This window comes from Balaenoptera physalus (genome assembly GCF_965194825.1).
Source record: "Balaenoptera physalus genome assembly, chromosome: 10".
NCBI lineage: Eukaryota > Metazoa > Chordata > Mammalia > Artiodactyla > Balaenopteridae > Balaenoptera > Balaenoptera physalus.
The window spans coordinates 70,899,351-70,922,157 of record NC_138889.1 but is presented as its reverse complement, the minus strand read 5'-3'; the positions used below and the strand labels follow the sequence as shown (position 1 = coordinate 70,922,157).

The 22,807-nt window shown below is 37.6% G+C and overlaps 2 protein-coding genes across 19 annotated transcripts in view; one reads left to right on the top strand and one right to left on the bottom strand.

Annotated features, from left to right (window-relative positions):
• BTBD10 (BTB domain containing 10) overlaps positions 1-17,445 on the top strand; it is a 77,944-nt gene extending 60,499 nt beyond the window's left edge. For 7 of the 11 annotated variants that reach the window (XM_082476040.1, XM_082476041.1, XM_082476043.1 and 4 more), the window contains 5 exons: positions 620-740; positions 10,402-10,599; positions 12,385-12,489; positions 13,128-13,238; positions 16,330-17,445. In XM_082476040.1, coding sequence (XP_082332166.1) covers positions 620-740; positions 10,402-10,599; positions 12,385-12,489; positions 13,128-13,238; positions 16,330-16,640 — 846 coding nt within the window. In that variant the 3' untranslated portion in view covers positions 16,641-17,445. The remainder of the gene's footprint in view (positions 1-619; positions 741-10,401; positions 10,600-12,384; positions 12,490-13,127; positions 13,239-16,329) is intronic. The other 4 variants (XM_082476035.1, XM_082476034.1, XM_082476036.1 and 1 more) reach the window with 2 other exon arrangements.
• An 850-nt stretch (positions 17,446-18,295) lies between these two features.
• Positions 18,296-22,807, bottom strand: part of BMAL1 (basic helix-loop-helix ARNT like 1) — a 103,782-nt gene continuing 99,270 nt past the window's right edge. For 4 of the 8 annotated variants that reach the window (XM_082476002.1, XM_082476003.1, XM_082476004.1 and 1 more), the window contains 2 exons: positions 19,690-19,792; positions 18,297-18,935 (listed from right to left, as the gene is read on the bottom strand). In XM_082476002.1, the coding sequence (XP_082332128.1) occupies positions 18,775-18,935; positions 19,690-19,792 (264 nt within the window). In that variant the 3' untranslated portion in view covers positions 18,297-18,774. Of the gene's footprint in view, positions 18,936-19,689; positions 19,793-22,807 lie in introns of all 8 variants that reach the window. The other 4 variants (XM_082476007.1, XM_082476006.1, XM_082476008.1 and 1 more) reach the window with 2 other exon arrangements.

Sequence of the window (22,807 nt, the reverse complement as noted above, 5' to 3'; positions counted from 1 at the left end):
GTAGCTCTGGGCCAGCCCCTAACAGCATTTTAAGTAGATTTTGGAAATAATTACTATTATTGTTTGTAATAATGTGGGAAACACCAAAGAACAGTATTTGGAAGAAGAATATCTAATTGTGTGTTCTGTTTGCATATATTTGAATACTTGGATATGATTTTGAAGTTCTTTACTAAAAACCTTAAATTTTGCTCAATTCTCTAGGTAATATTTAAGGTAACTTAAAATATATCATTTAACTTCCTTAAAAAATTTTTAAGAAATTCATGGTAGTTATGTAGACAAATAACTTGTAAGGGGGAGAATACATATGCATTAGCATGATACAGTAGAGAGAAGAGATGCATAAGTAATGAGGAGACCTGGGTGCTAATCTTACCTCTGCTGTTAAATAATTTTATAATAACTGGGTGAGTCAGTGAACCCATTTGGACATAAATTTTTCCTGTTGGTAAAATGAAAAAGTGGTTAGGTGAATGGAGGTCCCACCTAACTTTAAAATTCCACAGTTCCTCAGAGTACCAAGATTTTTGAAAATTCTACCAGCCCAACCTTAATAATAAGTTTTGCCTACCTCGTGCACCAGATGTTTTATGCATTCTTTACTTTTTTTTTTCAGGATTACTATAAAACAGGAATAATCCGTTGTCCTGATGGCATATCTATTCCTGAACTGAGAGAAGCATGCGACTATCTTTGTATCTCTTTTGAATATAGTACTATTAAATGTAGAGATCTCAGTAAGTATGATGTTTTTTGTGTGAGTGTTTGTAGAGTTAAAATATATTGGAATGAAATGCCTGAAATAATGCTGTTTACCTAGACTTCAAGTATTTGTTTAATTGAATTCTAGAACACTAATACCATGAAGATTATTTGTGAAAGTCCACAGAAATCTTTGTAAGCTCTTGGTGTAATTTTCCAAAACTTTCTTTCAACTTTAATAATTTTTTTGTTTATAGACTCTCCCAGATTTCCTCTTCAACTGTCTCCTCTATCATTTGTTGCCAGTCTTCATCTCCCAGCTTGGGAGCCCTGGCTTTGGCCAAGTGTGGTATTTGCCTTCACTCCTCAGATCACATCAACCAAAAATTTATAATTTTTTTGTACTTGCCATGTAATACAACATCCTAAGCCACTATGAAAGATATAAATAATTCTCAAAAAGAGTATTTGTCATTAAAGACTTTAGATTGAATACCAAATACCTAGCCCGCATTTATACAAAGGTTTAAATGACTTTATCCAAGAACTTCAAACATAGTCTCAGAGCAGGGCTAGACCTTTGGAAATCTTAACTCTGTGATTGATATTTTCCTGTCACTCCCTTCCTTAGCACCCCTCCCTTTCACTGTTACATCATGCCTAAGAAAAAAGGTGATTATACACAGAAAAGTCAAAATGTATATGAGAATTATCAAATGTTGACTTGCATATTAAGTGGTTGGAAAAGTTCAGAAGAAGGAGATGTCATTGTGGGCTAGTGGGATTGGGGAAGAGTTCAGAGGAGACAGGTAGTAAAGGGTGAATAGGAATGATTTAGCAAGAATGGAGTAGGAAGGTTACTCATTTGGCAATTACAGATGTAAGTGATAGACTTTGGAAATAACCTAGTTGGTGCAGAGACTATACTGGGACTGGAAGGAGATGGGAATAAATAGGGGGGCCAGATTATGGAAGGTCTTTAAACTAATATTCTTACATTTTATCCTATATAATGTGGGAAGCCATTTTAAAAGTTTGCTACCTGTGGTTATAGATATATGTTAGTCCCAGATATATGGTTATCTTTACTTCATTACCTAAACTCAACACTAGTTTAGCAGAGTGGGGTCATACCTTCTCAACATTGATGTGTTAGAAATTGTGAATGGGAAATTTTATTTAAATTTGTAAGGCAACTACTATATATTTAAATGTAGCTAACCTTCATGCTTAATTATGATCTAACTTCTTGAAAATGAGTGGCCTTATTAGGTCTGTTCCTAAGTACCGTTTTCTTTTTGCCAAATATTCTTTAAAGTCTCCATAGGGACAAAGGATTGGATGGTCCACCTTTGAGTCCATTTCTATATAAATGATATTTAAAAGTTTAAAGTCAAGTAGCTGGACAGCTGAAGTGTACAGCTGTAAACTTGAGCAAAGTTGTTTTTTCACATCTTAAAAAATGTTTTTTTGAAATCATGAGCATTAATTATTCTAATTTATAATTCTTTTTTTTTTCATTTATAATTCTTTGACTTCAAGTTTTGTGTTTTTTTATTCATGGGACCATTTTAATTTAACTTTATATGATTAAATGTTGAATTTTGGTGACTGTCAGATAAAAAAACACAAGAATTCCTTATAGATGAATGGATTTTAGTTCTGTAATCCTTTGGACATAGTTTACCTTGCCATCACTGTTGAGTATCATTTATTTGTTATGGAATTAAAGGTAAGAATATTTATGTGTAATAGAAAGAAAATATGTGTAATATGGTTTTTCTAGACTTTTGGCCTTTAAATAATACTTGTGTTTCTAGATTACTTGTAATATGTATTACTGGAAATTTAGAGATTCCCATAGACTTTATTGCAACACAGCTATATAGAATTTGAAGAGATAGAAATGGTCTTGTAAAATATAAAAGGATACTGTAGGTGTAGACTTGAGTCCAAAAATGAATTTTTTCCTGCAAATATGTGCCTTTACTGAATATTGTAATGGCACTTTACACTAGAATATCTTTTTGTCTCTTACTTAAAATTATAAAAGTACTAAATGTATATTAAATAGAGCATCCTGGATTTCTTGGGCAAGTTACTTAAAACCTTGTTTCTTAGTTGCCTCATCTTGAAAATGGGAGACAGTAATATTACTTACCTCACAGGGTTGTTGTGAAGATTTTTTTTTTTAAATTAATTTATTTATTTATTTTTGGCTGTGTTGGGTCTTCGTTTACTGTGCGAGGGCTTTCTCTAGTTGCGGCAAGCGGGGGCCACTCTTCATGTTGTGAAGATTAAATGGATAGTGCTTGACACATAGTGTTAAATAAGGGTTTGCTTTAAAAAAAAAAAAGTAGCAAAATTAGGAAATAAAGGTAAAGTAAAATATTAAAGGATCATATTGTATATGCTATTTTATATTTCCACATGAAAATATATTGTGAATAACTGTATTAGAAAATATGCTTTAATAACAACTTGTTTAATGGTTTACATAGTTATCACTCATTTTCTGCATTTTTATTGAATACTCACTTTATACTAAATATTAGGTATGTAAAAAGCAACAAGAAAAGACAAGACCCCTGTCCTCATCATGCTTGCAATATAGTGGGAAAAACAGATAAGTAAATTACATTGTGTTAGAGGAAGAATAGGGTACTAAATGAGCATGTAGGAGCTGTACCTAGCTCAGGTGTGCGGGCTTGAGGAAGCTTTCTGGAGGAGAGGGAAGAGGAAGCGTGTTTCAGGCAGAAGGAATGCTATGTTTAACGGCAAGATGATTAGTACAGTGAGGAACTGACTTGTTAATATTCTGTCATAGAGCTTACCATATAGTGAAGGAACTTTGTGATAGGTTCGTAGCTCCCCAACTAGGCTATAATTTCTTCACTGTCCATATTCTCTTACCAGGTAAGCACTGTAATCCAGAAGAGGTTTTGAGAACCAGGGCTGGACTCACAAATGAAGGCCTGGGGCTAAGAGAAATGAAAATATAGTGTCCAGGGTGAAAGTGGTATGGAAAATGAAATTTAAAGTTTGCAAAAGGACCAGTTCAGAAGGCCCAGGAAGAAAGGCACCATCCACGTGGGAGATAGTGGGATTGTAAGCAAAGATCAAAAAACTGAAGTTACATTTAGTTGGAGAAGGGAGATAAGAGGCAGAGACTACGTTTGGAGTCACAGAAATATAGAGACACTGAAACGACAGAGACACTTGCATGTTTTCTCTCTCCTCTCTCTTTCCTCCCCCTCCCCTCTTTCTCTCTCTCTCTCTCCCTCTTTCTCTCTCTCTCTCTGTCTTTCTCTCCCCCACCCCAGTCTTGCTCTATTTTTCAGTTTATAGCATTAAATCAGTTTGAATTTGAGGACAGGGACTATACCTTTTCAACTTTGTGTCCGTAGTGCCAGGCACATAGTAAGGACTCAAACATTTGTTGAAAGAATAAACTCTTTTATCCCTTCATGCATTGTTTAGGACACTGTTCCACTTATTGTCATCTTCTCTAGTATCATTAGTCTTTCCCTCTTTGTATAGAGTAATCCTCAGGCTCAAACATACTCAAATCTGACCTGTGTCTATTGTAGACATTCAAAAAATATATCATTTGAAAACTTTTGAGCTTTTCATTGATTCTTTGAAGTTAATTTTTTGCAAGAATTAATACGTTTATTATACTGACTCCTGCTCCAACTGCTATGTCTTTCCATTTATACAGTTTTCTTTTATGTCTTCTTCTGCTATGGTCTTATTAAGTTTATTCTTTGGTATTTTGTATTTTTGTTACTGTTGTGTGTAGAATATGTTCAGATTTTCTAACTGCTAACATATGAGAAAATCATTGAATTTTGTATATGTGTGTTTAGCCACCTAACCAAACTCTGTTTTATTTCTAATAGTTTTTCAGTTGTTTCTTTTATATTCTTGGTAGATAATTGACCCTGTTGTAAGTAAAACTTTTTATATCTTTTTGTCCTACTGAATCGACTATAATATTTTGAACAACGTTAAATTTAGTGGTAATTCTGGTACCCTTGTCTTTAAAGGCATTTCCTTTAGGTTTCACTGTCAAGTCACTCTTTCTTCATGACTCTTTCTTCAAGACTTTGGCTCTTCGACATCCGTCTTTTAGGTCTTCTGCTTATTTTTCTCTCACTTGCTCCCTGATCCTTCATACGTTGGATGTGGTCCTTCCCAACTGTTCTGTCTTCAGCTACCTTCTCTCTCACAGAATCTATACAATTAATCTAAGCGATGCCATTCATCACTGTGGCTTCAGATATTACATATACACTGTAGATTTCCAGCTGTTTTTTTTTTTTAATGTATTATTTATTTTTGGCTGCACTGGGTCTTTGTTGCTGCACGTGGGCTTTCTCTAGTTGTGGCAAGCGGGGGCTACTCTTCGTTGTGGTGCACAAGCTTCTCGTTGTGGCTGGCTTCTCTTGTTGTGGAGCACAGCCTCTAGGCGCCTGGGCTTCAGTAGTTGTGGCTCGCAGGCTCTAGAGCTCAGGCTCAGTAGCTATGGCGCACGGGCTTAGTTGCTCTGCGGCATGTGGGATCTTCCCAGACCAGGGCTTGAACCCGTGTCCCCTGCATTGGCAGGCGGATTCTTAACCACTGTGCCACCAGGGAAGTCCCTTCAGCTATTTATCTCTAATTCCTACCTACCAGTTACGTATTTCTAGTTTACTATTTAACTTGTATAATTTTTTTTCCTTCTTAATCAGGCTTTTAATGAGTTCCATGCATATCGTACATATAGTGATGAACAAGACAGACATTGTCCCTGCATTTATGGAGTTTACAGTCTAGTGGGGAAGACAGGCATTCAACAAGTAATGAAAAGCTGTGAAAATGCAGTGAAGAAATGAGATGCTGTGACAAGTGTATGGTAAAGGGGCTCTGGAGGATCATTATCTGAGTCAGTGACATTAAAGCTGAGACCTAAGGGAATGGAAAAGAGAGTGAGAAGCTCTCCAGGCAGCAGAAATGGTATTTGCAGAGGCTCTCAAGTTGGAAGGAATATGACATGCTTAAGGCACTGAAAGAAGGGAAACGTGGCTACAGTGGAGGAGGTAGAGTGTGAGTGGTGAGATATAAGGCCAGAGAAGTAGGGAGAAAACAAAATTTATTAACTAAATAAATGTTTATTAACTGTACGTTCTATACTAAGCACTGTGCTAAGTTCTGGGGATGCAGCAGGAACAAACCAGGCAAAACTTCCTGTTCTAATGGAACTTACACTCTTTTGGGGGAGACAGACAATAGACAAAGTAAACAGGTAACATATGAACAAATAACATATGGTATGTTAGATAGTGATATGTGCTGAGGAGGGAGAAAAAAGTAAGGAAGGGACAAAGTAATATGAGAGGCCGTCATTGCAGAGGAAAATTGAAGTAAATTCCAAGCAGAGGTTAACAGTGAGAGCAAATGTTGAAGCAGTTTGCCCGGCATGTTTGAGAGCAGCAGAGGCTAGTATAGTTGGAGTGGAGTGAGTGAGGGTGTCAGTAGTAGGAGACGAGGTCCAGGGGAGTGAGGTCATGTAGGGCCTTTATCTTTTGGCTTATACTCTGAGTGAGATAAGCCATTGGAGGGTTTTGAACAGAGAAGTGATATGATCTGTAAGGCTGCCATGTTTTACCATTTCATGGGCGCACTGTTCACACAGAGTTCAATGTAGACTCATGCAGTGCTGTATTCCGGATCTGACATATGCTTTAAAAGAATCACTGTTGGCTATTGGGTTAGAAATGGACTGGAAGGGGAATTAAGATACACACAAAGAGGTAATTAGGAAGCTATTATCATAATTCAAATAAGAGATGATGGTGGCTTAAATCAGGGTGGAAGCAGTGAGAAGTGATCAAATTCTGGATATATTGGATGGTAGAGTTGTAAGGATTTGCTTGCTGATTGAATATGAGGTGGGAAAGAGAGAAAAGGACTTTACCTGGAAGTGTGGAGTTGCCATTAATTGAGATGGGGGGAGACTTCATGGGAGCAGAAATTTAAAAGCTTGATTTCGGACATGTTAAGTTTGAAATACCTATTAGACCTTCAAGTAGAAATGCTGAGTAGGGCATTGGGTATACATGTCTAAAGAGAGAAGTGTGGGCTGTTTATATGCAGGAGTCATCACTATATGGATAGCATTTAAAGAAAAAAAATTTAAAGGACTGTGCACACTGATCTGTAACCTCCTTTTTCACATAACAGGCTTAAGGACCAAGTTGAGGATTTGGGACTTTTATTCTAAGGATAGTACAAGCCATAAAAGGTTTAAACTAGAGACACCTATTTAGATTTGTTTGGCTGCGGTGGGGGAAATGAATTACACAGGGGCAGAGGCAGCTGATGGGTTCTACGGTAGTTTGGGTTAGAGTTACTGATGACTTGGACTGCGGGGGGTGCAGTGGGGCTGGACTGTGTTTTGGTTGTAACTGTTGTTCTGTCACAGACCATTCCAAATTTAGCAGCATAAAGTGTGATTATTCTTATTTTGTGGGCCAAGAGTTCAGACAAGGTACAACAGAGATAGCTTATGTCTGCTTCACAATGTCTGTGGCCTCATCTTGTGAAGAATTGAAAGGATGAGGTGACTGAAAAGGCTGAAGGCTTCTTCACTCACATGTCTGCACCTGAAGTGGGACAACTCAAAGGCTGGGTTCAGTGAAGACTGTCAGACAGAGTAGCTCCTCGTAACCTCTTCATGCGGCTTGGGCTTCTCCAGGCCTGGAGACTGGGTTCAGAGAGGAAGCATCTGTAGAGCAAGCATTCCCAAGACCAAGGCAGAACCACAAGTCATTTTCCCCTCACCTCTGCTGTGCTCCCCTGGTTACAAGCAAGTCAGTACAACCAGCCTAAATTGAAGGAGAGAGGAATTGGACTTCTCCTGCTGGGAGGAGATATCAAAGTCACATTGCAGAAAAGCATGTGGTATAAGAGATTTTTGCAGCTGTCTTTGGAAAATAGCATCTTCCAGAGAGGAGATGACACAATTCAAGATGTATTTAAGAGGTGGACTTGTTAGGTCTTGGGGAATGAGTGAATTAAGAGATGAAAAAGGAATCAAATATTCATTCATTTATTCTACAAATATTTAAGAGCCTGTCATATGACTAGCACTCTTCTGAGATGATTCTGAGAAGTTGAGTGGATGGCGATGCCATTTACTGATTTGGAAAACACTGCAGAGAGAGAGAGACAGAAATGATTAAGTTCAATTTGGAGTATACTGAGTTTGAGGTGCCGGTGAGGGGGCATCCGAGTGGAGATTTTCAGGAGGCAGTTGAATATAATGCATCTAGAATATAGAAGGCAGAATTAGTAGAATAAATTTGAGAATTGTCAGCATAAGGTGAGAGAAAAACAGAACTTAGAACTTCCCTAAGAAGTAACAATACTTAATGACAGGCTGGAGGAGAAAACGTTGACAAAGGTGACTGAAGAAGAACAGCCAGAGAGGAGAAAGAAAACCCGGGATGGTGGTATCAGATCTTAGGGATGAGAGTGTTTAAGGAGGGGTGGTCCCTGTAAGACATTCCATCCAGAGGTCAGATGAGATCATGATTACAAGTTGTTGATTGTCAGGCAGAAGACCTATATGGACATTTCTTCAAAGAAGACATACAGATGGCCAGTGGGCACGTGAAAAGATGCTCAGCATTGCTAATTATTAGAGAAATGCAAATCAAAGCTAGAGGTACCACCTCACACCTGTCAGAATGGCCATCATTAAAAAGTCTACAAATAATAAATGCTGGAGAGGGTGTGGAGAAAAGGGAACCCTCTTACACTGTTGGTGGGAATGTAAATTGGTGCAGCCACTATGGAAAACAGTATGGAGGTTCCTTAAAAAACTGAAAATAGAGTTGCCATATGATCCAGCAATCCCACTCCTGGGCATATACCCAGACAAAACTAATTTGAAAAGTTACATGCACCCCTATGTTCATAGCAGCACTATTTACAATAGCCAAGACATGGAAACTACCTAAATGTTGTCTATCTACAGATGAATGGACAAAGAAGATGTGGTGTGCGTGTGTGTATGTATGTGTGTGTGTGTGCGTGCACACACACACACACAGGAATATTACTCAGCCATAAAAAAGAATGAAATAATGCCCTTTGCAGCAATATGGATGGACCTAGAGATTATCATAGTAAGTGAAGTAAGTCAGAAAGAGAAAGACTAATACTGTATGATATCACTTATTTGTGGAATCTAAAATATGACACAAATGAACATATCTACAAAACAGAAACAGACTCACAGACATAGAGAACAGACTTGTGGTTGCCAAGGGAGAGGGGCATGGGGGAGGGAAGGATTGGGAGTTTGGAACTAGCAGATACAAACTATTATATATAGGATGGATAAACAAAAAGGTCCTACTGTATAACACAGGGAACTATATTCAATATCCTGTGATAAACTGTAATGGAAAAGAATATGAAAAAGAATATATATATGTATAACTGAATCACTTTGCTGTATAGCAGAAATTAACACAACATTGTAAATCAACTATACTTCAGTAAAAGTTTTTTAAAAAGATGTTCATTGTCTTTAACAATCTGGAGGTCATTTGGAGACTATATGTCGAGGGCTCTTTTGAGTAGTGAATGTGGAAGTCAGATTGGAATTGGTTCAGAGGTTAGGGGAAAGAGAATGTGTTTATATATATATAGGAGTTTGACTATAAAGGGAATTTTAAAAATCATAATGGAAGTAGCCAGCCTAGAGAGAGACATGGCTAAATCATAATATTATAGTTAATTATTTAATCATTTATTATATTAATAGTTATTATATAATTAGACAACATGTTGTAGGGGGAAAAAAAGCTCTAATTTGGGAGACTACAGATTTGAGTTTTAGTGTCTTCTCTTACACTCCCAGTAGTTCCTGAGATGATAGAGCCTTAGATAAGAGATAAGACATTGCCATTGAAATAGGAATAAAATAAAAATGATTAGGTCAGTGCAGGTGAGTTTGTGACTATGTATTTGGAAAGTTAAAGTTGTTCATTATGCCTGTACTTAAGAAGGATCAAGTGAAGTGCATCTTTCATTCCTCTCAATTCTAGGGTCACGTAAGCAATGTAATTCCTGTGTACCGTGCTATATTTTGCTTGACCTTTTACCATCCTTATCCCAAAGCCAGTTGACCCTTTTCATTTCACTCCTCTTCCTACACAGTAATATCAGTGTTGTTTGTAAATAATTTTCTGAGAAAGAAAATGTGGGAGATGGAATATGAGGGCTATTTTATTTCGTATGGATAATCTGAAAAAATATCCTTAGGATATACTTTAAGATATAACTGCATACATTGATTGATGGAAGACAAAATGATATAGTAAAAAATACCCTGGAGAGTAGATTTAATTCTGATTGTGCAAATTAGTTTTGTAACCTTAGGCAGATTGCTTCATGATGTGTAAAATGAAGGGGCTTGTGTTGGATGGCTTTAATTGGCCCTTCTTGCTGTAAGATTCTACAGTTCCGTAAGAACTCTGCCTGGGCAAAGTTTTGTTGACTAAAGAATAACCACTATATTGTCTACAGGATCCCAAAGTAGATGCTGAACTACTCTGCTGTTTTGTTTGTTTGTTGTTTCTGCTCTTCTTTTACTTATCAGTCACCCCCAAAACGAAGATATTTTTGTGGCTTTTATTTCAGGTGCCCTAATGCATGAGTTATCAAATGATGGTGCTCGTAGACAGTTCGAATTTTACCTGGAAGAAATGATTCTGCCTCTCATGGTAGCTAGTGCCCAGAGTGGGGAACGCGAATGCCACATAGTGGTGCTTACAGATGATGATGTGGTTGATTGGGATGAAGAATATCCACCACAGATGGGAGAAGAATATTCACAAAGTAAGTCCTGTGGCATATTTTCTCTCTCTTAAATCATCACAGATTTTCTCTTTATCTTTTACAATATTGATCAAAGAACAGTTTTTATAAAGAAAGTATGTTGAACTCTTACTTACACCAGGAGTTGGCAAACTACAGCCTGTGGGCCAAATCCAGCCTTTTGCCTGTTTTTATAAACAAAGTTATATGTATTGTCTGTGGCTGCTTATGCGCTACAATGGCAGAGTGGAGCAGTTGGAATGAAGACCGCATGGCTAGCAAAGCCCAAAGTGTTTACTATCTGGCCCTTTACAGAAAAAGTGTACCCGCCCGTGTCATGCACAGAAATGGTTTGCTTTTTGTTGAGTATCTGGATCTTAATGGTTTTTTCTTTGCATTTAGAAGCATCCAAGAGAAGTAGATCCTGGAATAGTAGATAATAAAAAACAAGTGTTTTTTTTTTTAGATGAATTTCTATTTGTATATAAAAATGAGAAGCTTCAACTCAGTGATTGCAAAGATGACTTTAAGTTCTAAGACATTCCTTTTTTAATATCATAAGTGTTCCTGGAGGATACAGTGACCCTTCCGAAAGCTTTGCGGAACTTTAGGTATTTCTGACCAAAACAGCACATCTTGAGCAGCAGTGACTAACTTTTTTCTTACTGTGCTTCCAAACTTTTTCTGATTAGAACCTTTTGATTTTTTTTTCTGTTAGAAAATTTATCTCATATTGGTTTTGTTTTGTTTTTATGGTGAACCCAATCTTGTATTTTTGAACAGCTTCATAGGTTGAGAAAAAGAGTTAAAAGAATGACTCGAGGAGCTAGGTAAAATAGCCCAACATCTTGTTCTGTCCTCCAGTCTGTGTTGACTCGGTAAGGATTAGGGTTTAAGTAAAAAGTACAGGATTATAGAAAGTACTGGAGCCCTGTAAGCTCTGATTTTTCCATTTTACTTACCCTTTTCTAAAAATAAAACAAAGCAGACTAAGTGGTGTTCTTTTTTATTTTAATTCTAAAGATTTTCATTAGATTAAGTTATCGTAGCGCTTTTCAGAATTTACATTGAGACATTTCCTTTGCATGATACACTTTGAACGACTATTCTGACTCTTCTGTGGACAGTTAGAATAATAAAATGTTACTATTCCCTCATTCCTAGGCTCTTTGCTGACAATGGTTTTCTATAATAATATGTGGAATAAAAAGTTGAACAAAGCACAGGAAAAATAAAAAGTACCAAAAATCAGAAGAAATACACTAAATCATTTTCTGTGTAGAAAAAGGAATGAACAAACTTTTACTTTTCAAAAAGTTTGACTCCAAGAGAGTAGAGCCAGCTGTAGAGCACAGAAATGACATTATAGTGATACAGAAATAATAATAGACCTGGCTTTTCCTTTTTAGTTATTGAGCTTTTCATTTCAATGTTTTTTGGTTTGTTTTTTGTTTCTTACCTTAAACATTGAAGCTTAAAAGGACTGGAAACATTTTTACTCAATTTGTCTAAATATGTTTCATTTTGTGCCAAGATGTTCCAAGGTAAAGAAGATACATTTGAAGAGACAGAGATGAGATAGTCTCTTCAGCCTGATTTTCCTAAATGTAACATTATAACACCACCCATTCTGAGATGTCAAAAAATCTTTATCTTAAAATAATATCAGTAGTCTTAAGGATGTAGTAATAATCACAAATTTACCCCATGAGTAGCTTCTGTATACGTTTTTTCCTTTTATTGGCTCTTAAACCAGCATGTTTGGTTTGTGAGTGTGTTTTTCTTTTTTTGCAAAAACCTTTGCAGTTCACCTTTTAAGGGAGATAACTCCACCTGAAAGAGAGAAGGCGAGGAAGGTCCATCAGTCTAACTCCCTGAAGTGCCCAGCACATTTGGAAGACTCAACATGTTGTCAGTGGAATGTCTGTCCTTTGCAAAGCCAGTTTGCTCTAAACAGACTAACCTAGGCAGAACATGCTCGAATCTGCCATTTTTAACATCAGTATTAAATGGGACTGTTCGCCTGAATGGAAAACAGTTTGTGGGGTGGGTCTTTGTTTTGGGGGAGTTATTAATAGTTGCTCAATCCATGAAATGCAAGATGTACCCATTTTGTACTTTCTGACAAGGCAGTTTTTTCCCTTCCAGATGAGGCCTTGTAGGCATCATAGCAAAGTCCTTTACTTTGCCTGCTTGATAATCATGTGATATTGATACCTTTTTTTGGTTCTCTTTATTTGAAGAAATTGGGGCAGATCCCATTCCAATAAGTTTGTATATGATATATCTTTCAGAAGGAGATTCTTCCTATGGATTGGGTTATCTTATTGGTTATTAAAGCTTTTCTTGTTTCAACTTATGTAGACATTTGCTTATGTATTAACTGTACTGAATTGTCCTGTCATGTTGGCTAGTCATCCTTTGGCATCACTGCATCCATTATTTGGGCTTTTAGGGTTGTCAGGCCCCTTTGATGATCAAGATAAACTTGAGTCATCTCCAAGTACTTTGATTTTAATAAGAAAATATTTTTGTCTCTTTGTTTCCAGTTATTTATAGCACAAAATTATATAGATTTTTCAAGTACATTGAAAACAGAGATGTGGCCAAATCAGTTTTGAAGGAGAGGGGTCTTAAGAAGATTAGATTGGGAATAGAAGGTAAGACATTTTCACTATTTTCTATTAAGTTTCTTTTGAAAAAAGCAAGGTTAAACAACTGGATCCCATTGGGAATATAGTTTGAATATTTTGAGAAAAATTCAGACAAATGATTACGGAATGCTCATGCAGTAGACATATAAATAACAAAAATCAGCTTCCTTTATGTGAGATGATAAATAGAAGGCCATTAGAAATTATTATTCATTCCATAAGATTCCCTAGCAATATAGAGGTATGAATTTGTCTTTTCTGCCATCACCCGACTTAATGCATTTTTGACTAAGCCCATGTAGTGTGTTTGGCACACATGTGTGTGTATTCCCGTAAGACAGACAGGACTCTTTGCCTAGTAGTGATCGTGATCAAAGCTCAACAGAATTAAAATCTAGTACTTTCTGAAAATTCATATAAAAACAGTGCTAGTAGCTTACTAGTGTCTTAAAGTATAATAGCTTATTTTCAAATTAAATTGAATTGCAAATGTACTTCATCTTACTTAAATGCATACTTTTTAGATTGCTTTTTACTTTATGATTTAAATGAATTTTTGTCAGATGCTTCTTTTATTTTAAAGTGTCCTTACTAAAAACAAAACATCTTCCTTGGCATACCCTAGTAAAGGGTGAAGACTGCTTGTGTTCAGAGTCTATGATTTAACAGCTGTATGACCTTGGCCAAGGCACTTTACTTCTCTTTGCCTTCGTTTCCTCATCTAAAATGGGAGCATTAATAAGTACTTTATAGGGTTATTGTGAGGACAGAATGAGTTAAAATAGGGCCTAGCACATAGTAATTTCTGTGTTTGTGATGGTGATAACGAAGATTGGGGTGTTCGGATCAATGACCAGATAGGCTGTTGGAGATCACAGTAATGGGCTGCTGAGACATATAGGGAAGAATGACCAGAAACAGGGTCTTTGTGGGAAGGGGAGGAAACTTTGGGCTTAAAAAAGAGGACACATTAGCTTCACCAGTATGTCCCCTCTTCTGTCATTTTGCAAACGATGGGATTTCGCTGTTTCCTTTCAGAGCTAAAGAGAAGGTAACTGGAGGGAGCTACTTGAGATGAGCAGGCAGGGAAGCAGTTATTTGATCTGAAGCCTGATGACAAGTGGGTTGGAGCTAGATTGTAGAAAAAAAAAAGCCTTATATACCGTGCTGAGGAGTATGGACCTTCCTCTTTAAGCATGAGGGCATCATTGGTAGTTTTAAAGCAAGGATGTAATACGATTACACTTGTGTTAGAGTGGTGATTCTGTGTGGAGGACAGAGTGGAATACAATGAGATGGGCATTTTAAAGACTTTTAATAGTCCAAAAGCAATCAAGGACAAGGGAATAATAGAGGTAGAAACCTTTCTGATCTCTACTGCTGCCCTTCAGCTGGTAATTGAGTGGAAGTGTGAAACGAAGAAGACATTCTACAGAAGGTCCTTAGAAGATATTTAGTCCTTTGCCCCTGTTCCCCGCTCACCTCAACCCCATACACACTCCGCATGCGGCTAAATATACTAGCTACCGATGATGCCTACATAACATCCTCCTATGCAAGAATCCTTAACTGAGTCCCTACTATGTGAGGCCTTTGTACTTTTTTCTGATTCTAACTCTGGTCTAACTGTGGCCTGTGGGCCAAATCCAGCCCATTACCTGTTTTTTATAAATCAAGTTTTATTGGAACATAGACATGCTCATTAATTTATGTATTGTCTGTGGCTGATTTCACTTTACAGTGGCATAGTTGAGTGGGTGTGATAGAGACCATATGGCCTACAAGCCTGAAATATTTCCCATCTGGCCCTTTACAGAAAATGTTTGCCAGTACTTGGTCTGAACTTAGCAATTCATGCTAGTGGGAAGGAGAGAAGGAACTTTTGATAGCATCTAAGGAAAGTATGTCTTTAGAGAAATTGCCTTACTAGTAAATGACTGAAATTTTTCCGAAACCAGGATGGTTGTTACCAGTTGTTACTCTTCAGTGATTATGATCTAAGAGGAGGAAGATATAATTAATTAGGGAAAGCTGTGTCGACTGAAAAAAATGCACAACCTAAATGTTCAGAATTATGTTTTATTTGGTGGCCTTACTGAGGACTGTAGCCTGGGATACAGCCTCTCAGACAGCTCTGAGAAACTGTTCCAAAGAGGTAAGGGAGGAGCCAGGATATGTAGTTTTTGCTGGAAAGAAAAAAAAAAATGAAAAGATTACTGCTAATCACAAAAAACAGACATCTCAAGTTAATGATCTTAGCGCCTCTCTCTGTTTGGGGAGATGCAGGAGTCTGGGCTTGTTGCAGTCGTTCCTTTGATACGCATCTTAACCGTCTAGGGCCAGTACCCTGTTTCCTCCATCCTGAATCCCCTCAGGAGCACCCTTGGGTGGGGGTGGCTGCAGCGGCTGATGGCTTGGTGGCCGCAACATCCTTGTTCACTGACATGTCAGGCAACGTTTTTTTTTGTCCACAGCTGCTTTGGCCATTGGCAGTTTGTCCATTGGCAATCTGAATGAACTGCCTGGTTGTTGAGAGCAGTAGCATTTAAATGATATAGGGGTTAAAATATTGGCTTTGCTGACCTAGGTGCAGAAGTACCTGGAATTAGCGAAGCTGGAGCTCTACGGCTCCTTGTCACTTAACAGTAAAAAGGAAAGAAAAAACCCAGAAAAATATGAAGATGAGATTTAGGTTTAAAGAAAGTAGAAGGCTAATACTGCAGTAAATTGCAGGCCTTGAGGCCCGATAATCCTGCGAAGGGAAGGGTTCAGGGATATTAAGGATATACAACTAGAGCCCATGATGCACTAGATTACGTACCATTGTATTAGGGACCCAGCCCCTCCATGCTTTCCGAATGTTATTCTGGTACTTGGTGGATGGTGGGAGGTTTTGTGAATTACATCAGTAGGATTTCAGTTTCTTGCTGTTGAACTAATGACCAAGGGGATAGAATATTGAATTCCCTTCTTTGTTTGTTCAAGAACTACAGTAACTGTCTTTAGGTTAAATTGGGTGAGAATGTGGGGACCCATGTGGGTGTGCATACACGTGTGCGTGCGTATCCTCAGTTTTTAAAACCTCTCTCTCCTTCAGGTTATCCAACCTACAAAGAAAAAGTAAAGAAAAGGCCTGGGGGCCGCCCAGAAGTGATTTACAACTATGTCCAAAGACCCTTTATTCGAATGTCTTGGGAGAAGGAAGAAGGAAAGAGTCGGCATGTAGACTTTCAGTGTGTAAAGAGTAAATCTATCACCAACCTTGCAGCAGCTGCAGCTGACATTCCCCAGGACCAGCTGGTAGTCATGCACCCAACTCCTCAAGTGGATGAGCTGGATATTCTCCCTATCCATCCCCCTTCTAGCAACAATGACCTTGATCCTGACGCACAGAATCCGATGCTGTGATGGTGATGTTGCTTGAAACCATAGCATGCTACTCTTTGCAGTGACGCTGCACTCTCCTCATCCTGCACTGCAAGGCCACTCTCTGCACTGTGAGATGCACAGAACAATGTTTAGGATATTGCAGTGTAGACTTTTTTAAAGACCAAAGGTAGCTGAATGGTTTTTTAAATGAGTACAACTCTAGCATCTTGAGGTTCCAGTTACATAAATGTATTTGTTTACCCGGTAGGTTTGTGAAATTGGTTCTTGGTATGGGGGGACAGTCCTTTTTCACACATCTAGATCTTTTCAGAAGTGGCAGAAATTGGCAGCTGGGGTACTTTTAGTCTAGGTTGATATTCATCACACCCCAGATAAAATGTAGAATATTATATAGTTGCACTTTATATATGGTGGTCAAGTGGAACTGTTCAAGCCATTTTTATAGTTGTGATGCACAATATAATTTAAATAAGTGCTTCTATCAAAGTATTCCTTCAGTGAAATGTGTATAGTTTGCTGCCCATGATGAGCAAAAAATGAGTATCATTGGGCTTATTTGAATGATTAGGATGAGATTCAATGCCCGTATCTTATCAGTTATCTTCAGTGCCATTTTCATCCTTTTCAAGTGAGTCACATGCAGGGAGTGTGAACGTCAGGTGGTTTATTATCCAGTCTGCCTTACCCTTAATCTGTCCAGATATTTATTTACTAACGATTTTTTTTTGAGTTATGGTATAGGAAGATGAAGTGTTTGCTCTTCATTTACTAAATGATTGTAAACTCATTTTTCATCAAAATAAAATTCCATTGTTTTAATGTTTCTGATCTTTATAACCACCTTGACCAGATTTTCCATCTCATAATTAGCAGATATCCTGTCTTGGAGTCAGTATAACTAGAAACCAGGCAGCTGAAGGAACTCCAGTTTGGTATATGTGTGATGAGGCACTTTTATTCCCCACTAATTATAAAATAAACTATAAATCCAAAACATTGAAAAGGGAATATTTTCATTTTCTAGCCCAACCTGATATGAAGGATGAAATACCTTTACTAGGTCCTACAGTAACCTTAAGTTTCAGAGCCAAATTCTGACACCAGTTCAGTGTTTTCTCCATTATACTGTGATGTTCTGCCTAGCAAATTGTTCACGAAAATGTTTTCGGTTTATGTTTTGTTTGTTTTTTTAATATTCTGTGGCCCAATTCACGAAGACATCAGAAGTATTTAGGTGCTTTGGGTCCAGGGTCACTTGTAGTTTACTGTTTGAAGCCATACAGCTGTGAGTAGTAGAGGCGTTGTTGTACATTAGAGAAGCCAGTCTCTTCTATCTAATCAATCATCTTGATTTTGTAATTCCAGAGGATTTGCAGTTTGTGTTTAAGCAGTAACATCTTTCTTTGTTCTCACAGAAACTAAAATTACAGTATAGCGAAAATACAGTACAGCTAAACTAGTAACACAGGGAAATTATGTATGCCCTAGAATTGTTATGAAGGCCAGAAGAGCACTGTAAATGCTTTTGGTGTGGCTCGTCCTTAAACACCCACCATGGAAAATCGCTGATCCAGCCCTGTGGCATTTTTTTCCCTGTAGGATTTTTCTAATTATTTGAAATGTGAACAATATTTATAGAACAAGGGAAACATTTATTAAAAATATTTAACTAATACATTATACTTTAACCCATATTTATAGTAAAGGATTCTTTCTTACAAGGAAGAATAAACGGTTTTATGATACAATTAGTATAAGAAATATCCACATGGGGAACTTCTTTGTAGTGTAAAAACACCATACATCTGAAATGACCATCTGCATATAAAAGCTACCAATGATGCTTCTGTGCACAATGATTAAAAAATTCAACACAAACAGAATCCAAAATATACAATTAATGCAAGCTATCCACAGCTAGCCCAATAATCAATGATGAGGAAACACTGGAGCAGGCTTAGTTCCACTTTGTCTGAAGTTACACATAGTAAGATTGACTTGTATCAATGGCTCTGAGATGGCTTTTATGAAGACAGTACATAAAAGCTGTTCTCCTCTCCTTATCCAGTAAGCTTCACAGACTGTATAACTCCATCAGTAATGCACTTTGATACTGTAGCTGTCGCCAAAGCAACATGTAGTGTTTGTTTGTTTACAGCGGCCATGGCAAGTCGCTAAAGTCAACAGGACCACCGAGCCCAGCATCTGCTTCCAAGAGGCTCATTATGACAGCCATTGCTGCTTCATCATTACTGGGACTGCTTGAGCCTTGATCGTTGTCTATCATATCTATGCCTATGTGAGGGTTCTCCCCTGTGCAAAGAGATAAAGACTGGTCAGTGATAATACCAAAGCATGTTTAACTTTAGTAAGCGGTTCCTAAGCACACTTTTAATAAGAACGTTATACTTAACAGTAGGGTGAGAAGGATGAGAGAGGCTGCTTTTTGGGGGTGTGTTGCCATTTTTTTTTTTTTTTTTAACATCATTGGTGTTTTTCAGAGGGAAGACCCAACTTTTTAAGAAGTACTTAAAATTCAATGAAGAGTATCAAGTATGAGTTGACCTCATTTTAATATTCTGATATAACCAGTTATAAGGAGGGAATTACTACAGAAGGAAAAAAATAGGAAGATAGAGATTAGGGAAAAAAAGATCTAGAAAGCTAAGTAGAGAAAAAGATGGGTGGGGTGGGAGAAGCAAACTCTTCATTGGCTTAATGACTTTTAATACCCTCTGAAGTGCTTCCTGATGACCCTTTTAGGCTTTATCTGAACCTGCATCGGCTCTCCAAAGAGATTATGTTCCGCACATTGGGAGAAAGCCTGTGTCCAGACCGCTGTAGCCTCCTCTTGAGTTCCAGGGACAAACCTGGACCCCAGCGAGAACCCAACCATTAACCTCAACTTTGAAGTAAAGATTTAAACAAATTTTAAACCTTTACTTTATTCTTATCAAGTTTACCTAGAACTGGTTTGTTTTTCCAGTTCAGTTCTTAAAACTGACTTTATGCCACATGTTTTTTTGCAAGCTCTTTGCATTGGAAATGAATAAATAATGCTACTTACCAAGAATAGAAGAGCTATCAGAATATGGATAACCTGGGTTCTCCTGAGCCTGCCCTGGTAGTAGGCCACTGGAAGGAATGTCTGGAGTCCCTCCATTTAAAATCTGCAAACAAAAGTGAAGTTTTCACATCATCAGCAGTTTCAATCAGTATTTTATGCAGTGTCACCAAGAAGATGAAGCATGTTGAAAAGAGGAAGGTGGGGAGAAAAAGCTTCAAATGGCTTCAGTTTCTTATCGGATGATTTCACATCAGAGACTCTTAGGAATGGTCACAGTAAGGAAAAATCCTCTCCCCCAAACTATTCTTCTCTCTTTATTGGATTCAGCCCACACAGGCAATTTAAAGGCTGAATAAAATCCTTAGAGCGTTCACATGTTTCTTTAAGGCCAAGGACTAAACATCAGTGAGCCCAGCTGGGCAGGTCCCCTGTAAGGGAGGAAAACTTCTTACAGCAACAGATGTTGCTGAAGAAATAAAGGGCTGTTACACTGTGAAGAGACAGCTCTGAGGAGTCGCAAATGAACAGCAAAACACTAGAATAAATCATCACTAGTTATACCACAGGTGCCATTAGTAACCACTGGTTTAAGTTCTTAAGAGAGGCTACTGAGAAGTATTATTACCACTCCTCAGTAGCAGAACTCTGTCTCCCCCAACTCCCCCCCCCCGGCCCCCCCATGACTGAGTCTCATAGAAAAGCACCTTTTGAGAAGTATTTGGATGTAGGTGAGGAAACAGTTTGGTAGCAGCTGGGATTTCAGGAGAGGCAGTGATTTCAGGCCCTGCCAGTAGATGGCATTACAACCTTATCTCCGCAATTCAACTTTTTGAAGAGACTCTCAAAAAGACTTTACACTCTAAAAATTATTGAGGACTCCAAAGAACTTTTGTTTATACATTTATCAATATTTACTATATGTGAAGTTAAAGCTAATACATTAAAAAGTATAATAAAACTATTACACATTAACATGAATAGCATTTTAATGAAAAAGAACTATTTTCAAAAATAACGAAAAGTTAGAAGTGTCATTTTACATTTTTTGCAAATCGAATGTCTGGCTTAAGAGAATTTAACTGGATTCTCATTTGCTTCTCCATTCAGTCTGTTTAGGTATGTTGTTTGAAATACATATCTGAAGGAAATCTGGCCTCTCATATATAGGCAGTTGGAAAAGGGAGGTGTATTTTAATAGCCTTTTCAAATAATCGTGGTATTCTTTCTTTGATATTACATCAAAACTCAGCAAGTGGAAGTTTCTTAAAGATTAGTTGCAATGTGGAGTTTGAAACCATATCAATGAAATTTTGATACTCTGTTATGTTGAAATCCATTGGTATATCTTGGCAATTAGGATGGATCTTTTTTACCTTTGCATGATTTTGAAATATCTTACATCAGTCATTTGGAAAATACTGGTTCACTAAGTTACACAGATCTTCCAAATGTTGACACACTTCATTGTACAACATTAAAACATCACCATTGTTAATATTACCTATATCAGAAATATCTTAAGTTTTGGGAAGCAGTCAAGCTCAAAGTAGCAGATACAAGTTTTCCCCAAAATTCTAATTTTTGCTTGAAAGCTAAAATTTTATCACTGTCAGTTGTTTTCTTTGAAGTCGCAGGTTCATTCATTTTCAAGAAAATGTACACTAAATACCCAAGTCTGAAAAATCATAGTTTGCGACAGTAAAAATGGTTTCCTATGAAAAAGGTGATTGGGTTCGGTTTATAACTTAAATAGTCGCACAAGTGCTTTTCCTTGAGACAACCATCATACTTTGTGTGCAGCACAAGTGCTTTATGCACACTTCCCATTTTGTAACAGTTTTAAAAGATTTACTCAAGGATTTTATAAAATTATTTTACTGCTTTATTAAGGACATTCTTAAATGAAGCTGGCTTTTAAATTTATTATTGTGAGTATACGGTAGTGACATACAGTGACTGTCAGTACAGTTTGGTGCCACAGGCTTGATTTTTGTAAAAGCGCCAGCAGTCTTACCCAACATTGCTTTTTCACTATCAGTTCACATATCAACACAGTGAGAAAAAACTGTTTAGCATTATTATGAAAATACTTTTGACCATGCAGACCCCTGAAAAGATGCCCCCTCCCTAACCCCACCAAAAGACCACAGATGACGTTTAGGGAACTGCTGCTTTATGTCACCCTGCCTTGGAACCTCTGGATGTCCAGACTCTCCTGGAACCTATGAGGCTCACTAAGCCTCCTCTTTTTATTGTATTTAGCTTGACCCTAATTAAAATAACTGGCAGGCTAAATGGCTCATTTTCAGACCTGCCAATTTTGAAAGTGACTGGGAAGGGTTGGAAGCCTGGGGCCACCTTTACTTTTGTGGCTTTGGTACACTATTTAATGCTGTCATTTTTTAACTTCATCTTGTTTAGATGCCTTTCTTATAAGGTCCTGCTGCTGATGACTCAGAATACATTAATTTCTTCTCAGACCCACTTTTATAAGCCCAAAGAAAAGGAAACATTTTCCAAAAATGCCTCAAAAATACTTGGGGCTTTGTGATGCAGAGTATACTTTTAGATCTCTGGCATTTGTTGGTGTGAAAAGAATCAGAAGTCAAGAGACCTGAATTTAGTTTGGGGCCATACTTATTAAATTCTGGGCTAGTCATGTAACATTTGGTAGCCTGGATTTTGTCACCTATGAGGTTGTGAGGATAAGATGAGAGATTGTATATGAAAGTTCCCCGAGTAATATTTAAGCACTGAACTGGAGTGATGACCTTCCAAAATAGAGTAGTGGGATTCTTGGTAATACCAGGAAATCAAATGCCTAAAAGTTAAATTGAGACACAAAGAAGAGGATACCATGCTAAGGAGACGGTGGATCCAGTAGGAAGGAAGGACCTAGCGGTGTAACAGAACAGAGCTAAGAGCTCAGCCTGCGAGCAGGGGAGAGGGGTGTGCCCAGCCCAGACTTCATCTGTCAGTACTATCTTCTGAGTCATTACCAAAGGCCAGCCACTTTCACATATATACTTTCATAATAGGACTTCATGTGCAAAGATGCTGGCTGCCCTAACCTATATTAGCTGCATCATAGAGAAATCTAGGGCTTAAAAAATTGTAT